Source organism: Hetaerina americana, unplaced genomic scaffold (assembly GCF_022747635.1).
Source record: "Hetaerina americana unplaced genomic scaffold, ioHetAmer1.1.p SCAF_1, whole genome shotgun sequence".
Taxonomy (NCBI): Eukaryota; Metazoa; Arthropoda; class Insecta; order Odonata; family Calopterygidae; genus Hetaerina; species Hetaerina americana.
Genome location: NW_027286069.1, coordinates 42,066,663 through 42,079,221, shown reverse-complemented (window position 1 = coordinate 42,079,221; position 12,559 = coordinate 42,066,663). Strand labels below are relative to the sequence as shown.

Sequence of the window (12,559 nt, the reverse complement as noted above, 5' to 3'; positions counted from 1 at the left end):
TTCAGACCATCAGCTACGTGTGTGCATGATCGCAGATCGTTTTGGCATTGATTAGATGACAGTGTACATCATTATCACAGAGAATTTGGTGTTGCAAAATATCTGTGCTAATCTCTTCGCAAAGGTCTTGATGGATGACCAAAGGCAACTACTACAAGGTGTCAGACTACCTGACGAAAAACAGCATCACAATTCCCCAAACCCCTACAGTCCTGACTTGGCACCAGCAGACTATTTCCTATTCCCAAAAGTGAAATCCTCCCTCAAAGGATGCCACCATGGGGCCCTGTTCAAGTGTTGTCCAAGAAGCTTGCATGCCAGTCAATCTTGTGTGTAATTTCCTATGTATGCCCTGGTGGCAGCAGGGTGTCGCAATCTGTATCTGGTGGCATTTTAATGATGTAAAAATATTTAATTTTTGCTCTTTTTTTCTACTTTAATCCATTTAATTGCTTACATACATATTTAAATTTTATATATCACGTACTTATGGATTATTAACAAAGCCCGGAAGCCAAAATTTCCCATTCTGGCAGGGTGACCCACCCATGAGCACGTTGAGTACTCTTATTTTTTCCCAGTCAACAGTACATTGAGGGAGATCAAATGACAAAATATGAATTCCCATCTTAGACTGTCTGTTAATGATAGATTTTGATTCTTAGCATTCAGACGAATGTATACCCAAATCTGCATCATCCAATGCTATTTCTGGCCATCCATCAAATCCTAATGAACACACATTGAGTCTTGCGGTGGTTCTTTTTGACATGGGTGTGGAAGTGGCGAATCACAGCAGGGAGACTTTGTTTGTGTTCCATTGTAACTGCGTAACTACGAGAATAAAGTCTGGTATAAATTATTTCTTTTCTGTGCAATCCTCTCCTTTAGTTCTCATTTCATTAGAGTAGTTGATTCATCTTTTGTATGCAGTAAGCAGTTTTGTTTCATGTCAATCGAATCAGCATCAGGGTTTAGATAATCGTAGATGGAGGCTAATTTATAACCCAAAGGTTAGGTAGTATTTTTTATGAAATTTGGGAAATTGTATAACAGCCCTGAAAAATGAAAGTTACCAAAACATAATACCAATATTTCATTTTGAACAGGTTTATTAGGGTTACTAAGATATGCCATACTAATATGGCAGAATAATGAAAGAGGACACTTTGCTTTTCCACATGGAATTTTTTAAATAATATATTATTTTATTATATCTATAGAGAATTATATATGTATAATTATGATAATGTTAATTGGCTCCTATGAGACATGCTTGTAACATGTATGGAAGACATCACATTGCCTGTTCATATTCTTTACAGACAGCACAGAGTAGGTATTACAGAGTCAGCATATATCTCAAAATAAAAATGTAAGTAAGTGTACAGAGTAAAAACCCAATACAGGAGTCGGAAGCAGTAACCAGGGTATTTTCATAGTTATATATGGAGAAACTCATTTACTCAGAGAAAGGGACATGAATTCATCAACTGTATAGCATTGATGATCGCAAAGGAAGTGATATAGTTTAGACTTAAGTGACAAAAAATTATCTATTTCCCTTAATTTTCTCAGTAGTACTTTCAAGAATTTCATACAAGCAAATCAAGGGTTCTTAGCAAACATGTATGAGTTGTGGGCAGTTATTCTAAAGTCTTTACAACCTCTTGTGCTGTACCTATGTGCATCAGCATAGGTTTTCAGAGTGAATATGACTTAGTTTTGGTGCACAAAGATTATAGTATGTACAAACAGGAAAGAGTTAGCATGTTGAATCTTTGTAAGTAAGTAAGGTCTCTAACTGTTTGCCATTAGAACTTTTCCTAGGATTTTTACTCCCCAATTTTGTAGTCTGAAGAGGAGTATGAAATGATATGAGTGCCCCTACACGGCAATGCCATATTTCAGTCTACTTTTGAGTAAATGGATAAAAGACAGAGAGCAAACGCAGTGTCAACCAGGGTCACAATTTTTCTCAGTTGTTAGCATCTTGTGACAGCTTTAGGGGAGAGTTGGTCAACATGGACTTCCCGGGATAGAGACTTGTGAATATGTATTCCTAAAAATATTTTTATGCTAGAGCTCCTAATAGATGACTCAGTTATTCTTTAAAAAAGAGATGCTGTAATTTTTCTTTTGTGGAGATGATATTGAATAAATATTGTTGTCTCATAGTTAATAAAAACCAAATTGTCTTTGCACAATTTACTCATAGAGTCAATGTTTTTCTGCGCTATGGTATGGATTAGGTTCTTGTTGGAGGTTAAGTGAGTTGTATCATCTGCATACGTATAAATTGACAAAATAATTAGAGAGGTTTTTTTACAAAAGGAAAAATAGGGTATCCAGTACAAATCCATAAGGAACACCTCTCTCGATCAGCAAGGGATTTGAGTTCCTGAATGATTTTGATTCCGCTGAGTACAATGTAACTACTTGTGGTATTCCTGTTGAAAAATATTTTAAACATTGTTTGGCTATTCCAGAGATTCCATTTTTCTCAAGTTTCCTCAGTAATACTGATTGATCGACTGGGCTTTTTTAAAGTCTTAGAAAACATTATATTCTTTTTATGAAGTTCAAGTAAGATTTAGTGAATGAATTTATTTATGGCAGTTCCAGTTGATATTTTTTCATGAAACCAAATTGGGAATCAGAGAGAATATTGAATTAGCTTAAGAAGCAAAATAATCTATTATACATTACTTGTTCAAGTAACATGGAGAAAACAGATAAGCTAGAAAGAGGATTATGGTTATTCATGTTTTTTAGATCATCTCCTTTAAATATTTGGATGACTTTGGGTGCATTTAGCCTATAAGGGAATATGCCTGAAGATAGAGATTCATTGACTAAATGTGTAATGACATGGATTAGTGGAGGATTTTCAATTCCTATTAATAGTAAGGTAAATCATCATATTCAGCTGAGTGATTCTTACTTATTCTTTAATAATGCTGTCAATTTCTTTGTTATCTGGAGGATGTAGAAAGATTGCTTGAGCATGGTGGGGCATACCCTGTAATAGTGCATTAGGTTTCAGTTAGTGGCTTGTACTATTAGGCAGTCTGATTATGGAATTCAGAAAATTTCCATGGAGTAGTTCGGTAATATCATATTGGCTGGTAACAAGAATGTAATTATGAGAAACAGCATCTAAACCGGGCATCTGAAATTTTGAGGACTTAGTAGTCTTTTTAATGAGGTTCCAGTCAGATTTTCTAGGATTGTTAGAGGAATTTAAGCTGTGTATGTTGTAGTTTCTTTTAGTCTTTGTCACCAACTTATTGTGTTCCTTTTTAATGGACTTATAGTATGCCCTCAGTGACACAGTCATTTGATTTCAGATTATTGAAAACCATTTTTAGAATAGATGAAGAACTTTACTTTCTTCAGTTACCCATGTAAATTGTTTTATGGGGAATTGAAGTTTTTCAGGCATCAAAAGGAAACATACATTGAAACAATGCCAGAATATGTCATGGTAATCTTGACAGTATGTTCATGTTTCTCATATTCACAAAAAGTAGCATCTGAATCTCAACTGAATTCTTAGAAACTAGAATTTATAAATGATCTTAATTTATCTCTTTTTCAATCAATTCATTTCTAGATCTTGCTGTTGCTGGTAGGAAGCGAAAAAAGGCAACTATGATTGTTACACGATCTAAAACTGGCTCCTTGACTCCACGTACATTCAGTATGGAAGATCTGAAGAGACGGCCATCGTCTTCCATGTCAGGGGTGCCTACCTCGGGCACCATTCATGGCTTACCACCACCTTCTTCACCCACACCTGATTCAGAGGGATCCGAGGCACTCACTCGAATGACCAGACTAAAAGCCCAGCAAATTGCCTCGGGTGAGTATGCTGATCAACAGCAAAGTGAACATATTTTAGACTATTGTTAGACTAAATTTAATTTCTACTCCTTGATTGGAAATAGCTATCATTATTAAAAAAGGTCTATTAAATAACTAAGCATTCAGATAGATTACGAGACTAGAAGCCCAGAAAATTGCCTCGGGTGAGTGTACTGAGCAAGGGCAAAATATGAGGGCTGTCCAGAGAGTAACCTCCATTTGCATGTAGTAATCAAAGTAGTGGGAGAGCCAAATGTTTGCTCTATTGATACACACACCAGGGCAGTATGCCTCGAGCTGCAGTGTTTGGAAGGCTGCACAGCTTATTGTTTGCTTATTGTAGCGAGCGAAAATGAACAATACAATTGGAAATCACACCAAATGTAAAATGCGATTAGTGATAAGATTTTTACTGGCAATAAACTTCAAAGCTGCCGTCATTCATCAAGAAATTTGTGCTGTTCACCAAGTGATGAGTGACAGTGTTATATATCAGTGATGTTGTTTGTTTAAGAGGGAATGGACAAATGTCCATGATGTCCAAGAACTGGCCATCTGTCTGTGGTGAACAATAAACTGCTCCAGAAATTTGACAAAAAAGTGCATCAAAGTTGGCATTTGTGACGTCTTAGTTCTCTATAAAGTTTTCCACAGATTTCTAGGAGTCTATTGCATGGAATCCTGACTAAAATGTTGGGCTACCAAAAGTTTTATGCTTGTCTTGACGAGGAACTCTAAGTGCCGTCATCAGTTGGCTGCAATCTATTGTGGCAAAATTTTATGCAGAGGGAATTGCTAAACTAGTCCAGAGATATGGCAAATACTAAGAGATCTGTTTATTGGGTATGTGGAAAATATAGTAGAGATGCACAGTTTTGAGATGTAAATAATAAAATTTCTGTATCTATTCCAGTGTTTTTTATATCTGGATGGAGGATTACTTTCTGGACAGCCCTGATATTTTAGACTATTGTTAGGCCAAATTTAATATCTACTCCTTGATTGGAAATAGCTATCAATGCTGAGAAAGTATTAATTAGCTTTCAATTTAATGTTGAAGTATTATCAGTCATATCTTTTTAAAAGAAATATTTGATAATATTTTGATGTTGTCTACTTAAACCCTTCCCAATTAGTCTTGTTATAAATAAGTAGTGAATAAATCTTGTTATTGTCAATTCGCATAGATATGCAAATTTTGTCTGAAAGCAGGTAGAGCTAATATCCTTCCAACCTCCTCACTTAAGCACAAGCTCATAGTGTCCAAATCTCCTCACTACACATGGGAGATCCTAAGTACAGTGGAATACTGATATAATAAGTACAACATGTGATGATAATCTTGTTCTAGCAAGTAATCCTCATGGGACTGTGTATTGCCATATGATTTTCATGTGCAATAAGTTTGTATTTGCAAGGCTTAACAGTGGTAATATGATCCTACGAGTGATTTAGCATTCATGTGAACATGGAAAACATAACGTTCTATCTTTATTTTAAGGGAAAACTAACTTAACTCTGTCACATCCTGCTTGATCATTATTTCCAGGCATATGTGCCTTTTTCTGGCTTGTTCATTTTCTACCTGATACTAAGTTCATGCTCGGGGTCTGGCATCAATTTTTTTTCATCTTTTGGAAAGACTTGATACTGCATGTGCAGTAGAACCTCATTAAATGAGCAAACGAGCATAATTCATTCCACGATCTCTCTATTAAAGCTAAACACCCGTTTATGGAAACAACTTTTTGCATATAAATTAATTTGAAAATACGATAATGCATTCCATACAAAAAAGATAAATTATGCTCAAATTTTATTTTGAGAAAATTATATATATATTTATGTTTATAAATGTATATATACATTATTTATGATTGTGGATCATGTTCACCCATTCTTCTACTGTGGAATGAAGTAACTAGGAATGTGAACTCAATATGTAAAAGCAAAAAAGGATTGTAATAAATAGTAAATTATTTATGCTACATACCTAATTCCATTTTTACAAGAAAGCTTCTTAGATGCATTTTTTTGCGGACACTTCAAAATTTTGTAAAAATGCGGCTCAGAATTATTATTAAATGAATTTATGGCATGCATAGCCATTGCTTTATTAGGTTGATGCCTCATACACATGGTATGAAGTAAGTTCCCTGTGACCTCCACATAATATTTAGCCTGCTGTTTTGGACTAAACCTGAGGGGTTGTGGACTTCCTGAATGGTAAACAAGCTGGGGTTTGATTTTCAAATCGCTGCTTGCACATGTGTAAAATAGCAGCGTAAGAAGGGCTTTCATAGCCTTGTGACCAGGCAATGCATTCTCATCTACTTGTACGTTTAGAAACATAGGTTTACTTTAGTATCTTCTTCCAGAAGAAACCAGTCTCATCACAATTAAAAACCTTTTTGGGCTGTTAACCCTCAGAATCTACAAATTTCTTGAAGTCACTGATGAAATTTTCTGCTGCCTTTGACTCGGAGCTTACTGCATCACCATGTCTCACAATGCTGTGGATGCCGGTTCTTCTCATTAAACTCTCAAACCATGTACATTTTCAGCCCTTAAATACATATTCAGCCATTGATAATCCTGACATCTTCAAACAAGGTCTGCGAAAATCACTTCCCTCTTCTCACAGATGATATTCCTGGTAATCGTGTCTCCTTCCAATTGTTTTTCCTCTATGCATGTGAGAAGCAACCTTTCATCCTCATTGAGTATAATACCGGTTGCATAGATATTTTTGTCATCTTTTTTGGAGCAAGTATCTCCTTAATTTGTTGGTGTTCTTGTAGTAAAGGCCAATCGACGATGTTGACCGATTGTTGATGTGCGTTCTAGATCAGTCATGCTCACACCTTGTTCCTGATTTTCAGTGATTACATTTTCCATTCCTACTGTTATTTTTATTCTCTTATGGCTTTCTTCTTATGGATTTTTCTTCTGGTCATTTATAAAATTGTTTTCAGGGCCAATAATTTTACTCGTGATGTGAATTAGTCACTCTGCAAGGTGCAAGGTTCCACTGTACATTCTTTCTTAAGGTTTAGGAAAAATCAAATTACTGCTGGCTACATTAATTTATTTAAGTATTTTAGTGCCAAGTAAAATATCGTTGAAATTTTTATGGCCTAACAATGAAAATGTTGAATTTTTTTAAAGTTTATTTTGAACCCACATATTTCAAAGTGTAACTTTTTTCAGTACCTTTATTTCAAACTATGAAATTTTACTGTATGTGATATATCAAGGATTCAATATAGCAAGGGTTTTTTGCAAACTTATCTCTACCCCTTCTGCCAGTATCAGATATTAGATTCATTCTAACCTGCAAATCATTACAAAGTGGTTCACCAAATGAAGGATTTACTGTGTATTTGTAATGTTACATTTTTCTCTTTCTTGAAATTGCAGGAACATATCTGTTTAAACTGGGAATGGAAAGTGGAGGTACACCAAGCGGTAATTCAGGTAATTGTTTGTTTCCTGTAAAATATAGCTTGCAGTTTACTATTTGTGCGTACTTTTGGTGCATATATGTGCACTGTGTTTTCTTAACTCTATATTTGCATTTTAAGTAATGTACATATTTCATCACTAAAATGTTAATTGTTTTTAATCGAGTGCACAGAATACATAGATTATTGCAGTATAATGTGGTAGAGCTATTACTTTTAGATCAATGATTGAGATATTTGTCTCAGGCCATAATATTTTATTACATAATCCAAATATTTTAAACCTGAACCTTTGGTTAGATAGTAAATTGTCTAGTATTTGAGTGATAATTGTGCAGTATCATTTATACAACAAAAAGTCAGCCCTGGTATCAATTTAAGAAAATCATGTTCCTTCTGGATAACCAAATCTCAATCTATGTTGGTATCAGCAGTCTTCAGGAAAACTTTTCATATTTTACTCTCTCATCGTACTTAGTGTACCTAAATTAATGAATGTAAATTTTTTAAGAAAGCAAATTCACCAAAACTTATATTACAGGAAGTGGTCCTGGCATCAGTGTCAGTGGGCTTGGATGTCGACTGTATGTAAATCAATATTCTGTCAATCCCGGAGCATCCTTGAATAAACCACAGCGCAATGAAGAGAGAGACAAAAAGCGGCACTTATCACATAAGTTCTCATTGACAGCAGCATCTGAGTTTAAGTGGCTTGGAATGCTCTATGGTAAGTTTATTGTATTCATTTGTCATTGTAAATTATAAATGCTTATGCTTAATGTGGTGCTGCCGGCAAGTTGTGACTTCGGGTATTCTGAAAGGTTCCTCAAAATGTCACTAAATATAGCATTATCATGGAATTGAATTGGAATTTAATTTCTGGGCTGTCTCTTCTAGTTTTCTTTTAATTTTCCCTTCAAATTTATTTTTAAAATGGTATTTTATGGAATCTGCTGTGAACTGTGTAGAAACTTCAAAAATATGAGAAAAATACCCCCTTGTAAAAACTGATACTCTAGAGAATATTGTAATTTTATTTTAAAATACACGTCTTCCCATGTCATATGAGTAGATACATGTGCCAATGTTTCTGAATTCCTTTTAGTAAATGGGAAAATGACTCCAAGGCTCCAATACATTGACTAGTGTTGATATATTTCTAAGGTGAAGTGATCAGTTGATTGCAAGATAACAAAGAACCATTGTGTATTTTTTTAATATATAGTTCTAAAGGTACATGTTTTAAGACTTAAGATATGCCAATAAAATATACCGTATTTTCCCATCAATAACGTGCAGCTTATGTATAACGTGCACCCAGAACTTTGTAGCCATCACGAATTTGTATAAATACCGCGCGCCCAGGGCTTGATAGTTATCTTGAACGCGTATAGATGGCACACATCTGTTTAATATATGCACGTAAAAATTATATATATATATTGTGTGTAAAAATACGTCTATATATCCATATACTAATAGACGGTGACAACCAATGATGATCTCTACCATAAGTATACAGAAGATTAGAGTAAGGTGATTGAAATTAACTGCAGACAGCAGAAGGATCAAAAAATAAACAATATTTGCAAGCCAAAACAATATACCCTCATATTGCTTTTTTGCTATGATTTGTAAGTCGAAACGAGACATAGGTTTGTGTGCCCTTTTATTTGCTACGTAAATTAACTTTCAGCTAATCAAATATAAAAAAAATAAGAGAATGAATGAAATGGAATTTTCTTGTTTTGTTTGCTTGATTTCGCTTTGTTAGTATCGGCACTCAGCTGTTCCCCAAGACACCCTCCAAGTTCTATGAAAGTGCCTTCTACCTGGTGATTGTTTCAATAGCTGAATTGAATTAAGCTTTTGTAATATAAAATTTTCTCAAGAAAATTACGCATAGGGAAGAAAATCGTGTACAGCGATGTTTAAGCTAGAAGTCGTCAATTTTGCAAAAGAAAATCACACTCAGAATTTATCCATAAATACATCTTTTAAATCAAATTTACGTTGTAGTTAGGAAAAGTGGATGATGTCTGGTATGAAAGACTTCACAGAATCGGGAGGGATTAAAAGAGTGGACAGCTGGCTGGGTGTCAGAGTGACTTGTGTAAAAAATGGATTTGAAAAAGCTTTAGGCAATATATCAACGCCAGTGCTAGAAGTTGCGGAAGAGTTAACTTTGGAGAGTGAACTCGGTGATGTGCCTGAAGAGATAATAAATGCATTTAATTTTGATTCAGGTGTCGAATTTCTTGGATTTGAGTGATCCCCCTATCCTATCATATATTTATACGCCCATGAACATAATACGATGTACTCGACTTATACGTGAAGTACTATGTATTAGAATAAAGATGTACTATATATTAGAATAAATGAAGTATAGAAATTATATGTTTCTTCTTTTTCTCATGTATTAATGAGATGAAATAACTGTAACAGTAGCAGGGCTGTATAAAGTAGAATGTAATTAGAAAGGCATGCTTCCAGGCTAATTTATTTTTGCGAGACTTCTTTAAATTATTGTGTACATAGGTGCATAAATGTTTGGATTTTTCAATTTTCATTACATAATGCGCATTGTCATTTTTTTCCATCATCTGAACATTTTTGTATCGATAGCATATGCATTATCGATGGGAAAATACGGTAATTTGGTACTCATTAATGATTATCAGTTGCTTTATTCCTGAACTCTCATAGCTCCTGTAAAACTGGCATATCAAGTTTCTCAATATGTCTAAAAATTGATCCTAGTTTATGAGTTTACTTTCAGCAATATAGACAATAGCATTAATCAGTGTCAATATGATTATAATACTGTTGTTTTTACTAATGGCAAATCAGTTTTTATTTTATGGACAAAGTCAATGAAAAGAGTATTCATATCATTAGACTCCCATGTAAACAAGCCCAAACCACAGTAGGAAACAGAACTAATCTTTCATGATGTTTTTAGAAATGCTTATGCTCCAACTGCATTGGAATGCAATTATCTCTGTATCAATACCATTGCCAGTTCTGGAAATAATTTACAATGTTTTTGTATGCATGATGGCTGCGAACTTAAAGAAGTTCTCTGCAATTGCTTATTCTTTATTTAATGAAATTGAACAGATTTATTGCCGCTATTGTTTAGAGCAGAGAATTTGATACTGCGATAAATTTGACACTCAATTTTAGTTTCAATGAATTACTCTTGGCATTACCCAAAAATAAGTATGAGGACCCAACCTTCCGAGCAAAATACTGGTCTGAGTATGAAATGTCTGCATCATTGCTCCGGAAAAGTCATTCCTTAGAGCACAGTTTGTTAAATCCTTCTATTACCTACTTCATCCATATACAGGTGAGGGAATGGAGGGTAATTGTAGGTTGATGGACAAAAAAGTCTATTGAGCAGATACAAGATAAGATGTGGATATTGAAGTGTTAAGATTTCCCCCTAGAGGATGAAATTTCCAAATTGAAAATAACAGTTCCATAATACATATTCCTTTTTTAGTTTTATTAGCTCATCATATAACATCTATTGTCATATTTAAGCAGTCTCTATTTTGGAATACACTTGCCAAGTTAGAGATATCAATAAGCATGGTAATAAAATTTTAATATATAATAAAGATTTTTGAGGATATAGGAGTTATTATGCTGCTATTAAGATAATGTGCCACACGACAAGGGACGTTTTGACTTTTATTTCATTCCCAGGTTCAGTTGTGTGTCTGAATTATTTTTTTACTATGTTCAGTGGTGAAATTAAACTTTATTTTTTTGTAGGTTCAAGAGCTTCATTAGTGGCAGCACTTCGACAAACATTACTGGCTCTAGAGCAAGCTCTCCAGACCCCATTCCTTCATGTTAATTGGCCACTTCTTCGTCGTCCCTGGGTTACATCAGTGTCAGCGTCATCAGCCCCACGGGACTTTTCCAGAGCTCTTGTTGTTTTACAAACATGCATCAAGCCAGTGGTCTTTTCTTCTGTTTGGCATGAAGCATTAGGTTTGTAGTTTATTTTGGGCAAGTTAACATCTGTAGGATAGATAAAGGTGTCTTATTAATTCACATTCTATTGAATTGTGAAAGTAATGTGGAGGTATTACACATGTTGCAAAATAAAGAACAAATTAAGTAAGAGTTAATGTCTTCTTTTCATATTTGTAATTGTCTGCAAGCATTTCTTATTTGAGTTCAAGTTAATCTTAGTATAAACATGTATTTGACAATTTTGAATTGAAAAATAGTAACTATTTTTATAATAATAATAATGTCTTTTATTAGGCTACATATTGTAAATATATGTTAAATTTATTTAGTACTAACCTCTATTCCAACACCACCCTTCATCCAGACCAATGCCAACTGCATAGACAAATTTTAATCTCTTCAGCAACTAAAAATACTCATAAGCCACATTTTCCAACTTCTGGGAATAATTCCATCTCATAATAGAAATAAACTGTGTATTTTTGACTGGTAGCAGACTTGCTGGTAACTGGAACTGTTAGTCTGGACCCCTGGGTAGATGAACAAATAGCTGGTTAACCAGTCGGCAATTTCATTATTTCAGGGATTCAAGTTCATTAAACATATTTATTTTGTAGTATTTAATTATGACGGCAGAATTAATTATTTACTGTAAATCGGAAACTATGGAAATATTGTTTCCTTTCCAAATGACATTCACGTGACTTTCATGATCATCACATTGAAAAAAAGTTGGACTATATGTACTCAGCCTGTAATCATGATACCAAATAAGAGGGGCGCCAAAAATGTGGGTCCACTGGCGTTCAAAGATAAAGAAAAAGTTCATATTTTGTAATTGAGAGCATTAGTAATAATTAACTTCTCTGACATATCATGAATCACAGAAAAATTCAAGCCTCAGGATAAAAATTCTGTTTACAGTGAATATGATGAGTGAATCAAAGGTTGCCTTATTTTCCTCAAGTTTCCTAAAAAAGTTGTCTAATGCTTATAAATAATCTTATTGCCCTTATTTCTCACTAAAACTTACTGAAAATGAAAACTGTAATGTATTTCTAGGTTTTTCATGCATGCTGCAACTGCTTTTTGCATGCTCCAACAAATTTTTGTGGGATTTCTTATGTTCTGGTAGATACATTACTTGCCTATTACAGCTTGAAAAGGATTGCATTATCATGCAAACACTCTTAGAATATTTTTAATAACCACGCAATGTTTCATGACTCAGAGTA

General features: G+C 34.2%; 1 protein-coding gene across 7 annotated transcripts in view; it reads left to right on the top strand.

Annotated features, from left to right (window-relative positions):
* E(bx) (nucleosome-remodeling factor subunit NURF301 E(bx)) overlaps positions 1-12,559 on the top strand; it is a 121,861-nt gene that overhangs the window by 31,921 nt on the left and 77,381 nt on the right. For all 7 annotated transcript variants that reach the window (XM_071588928.1, XM_071588938.1, XM_071588921.1 and 4 more), the window contains 4 exons: positions 3,617-3,865; positions 7,288-7,344; positions 7,873-8,058; positions 11,118-11,339. In XM_071588928.1, the coding sequence (XP_071445029.1) occupies positions 3,617-3,865; positions 7,288-7,344; positions 7,873-8,058; positions 11,118-11,339 (714 nt within the window). The remainder of the gene's footprint in view (positions 1-3,616; positions 3,866-7,287; positions 7,345-7,872; positions 8,059-11,117; positions 11,340-12,559) is intronic.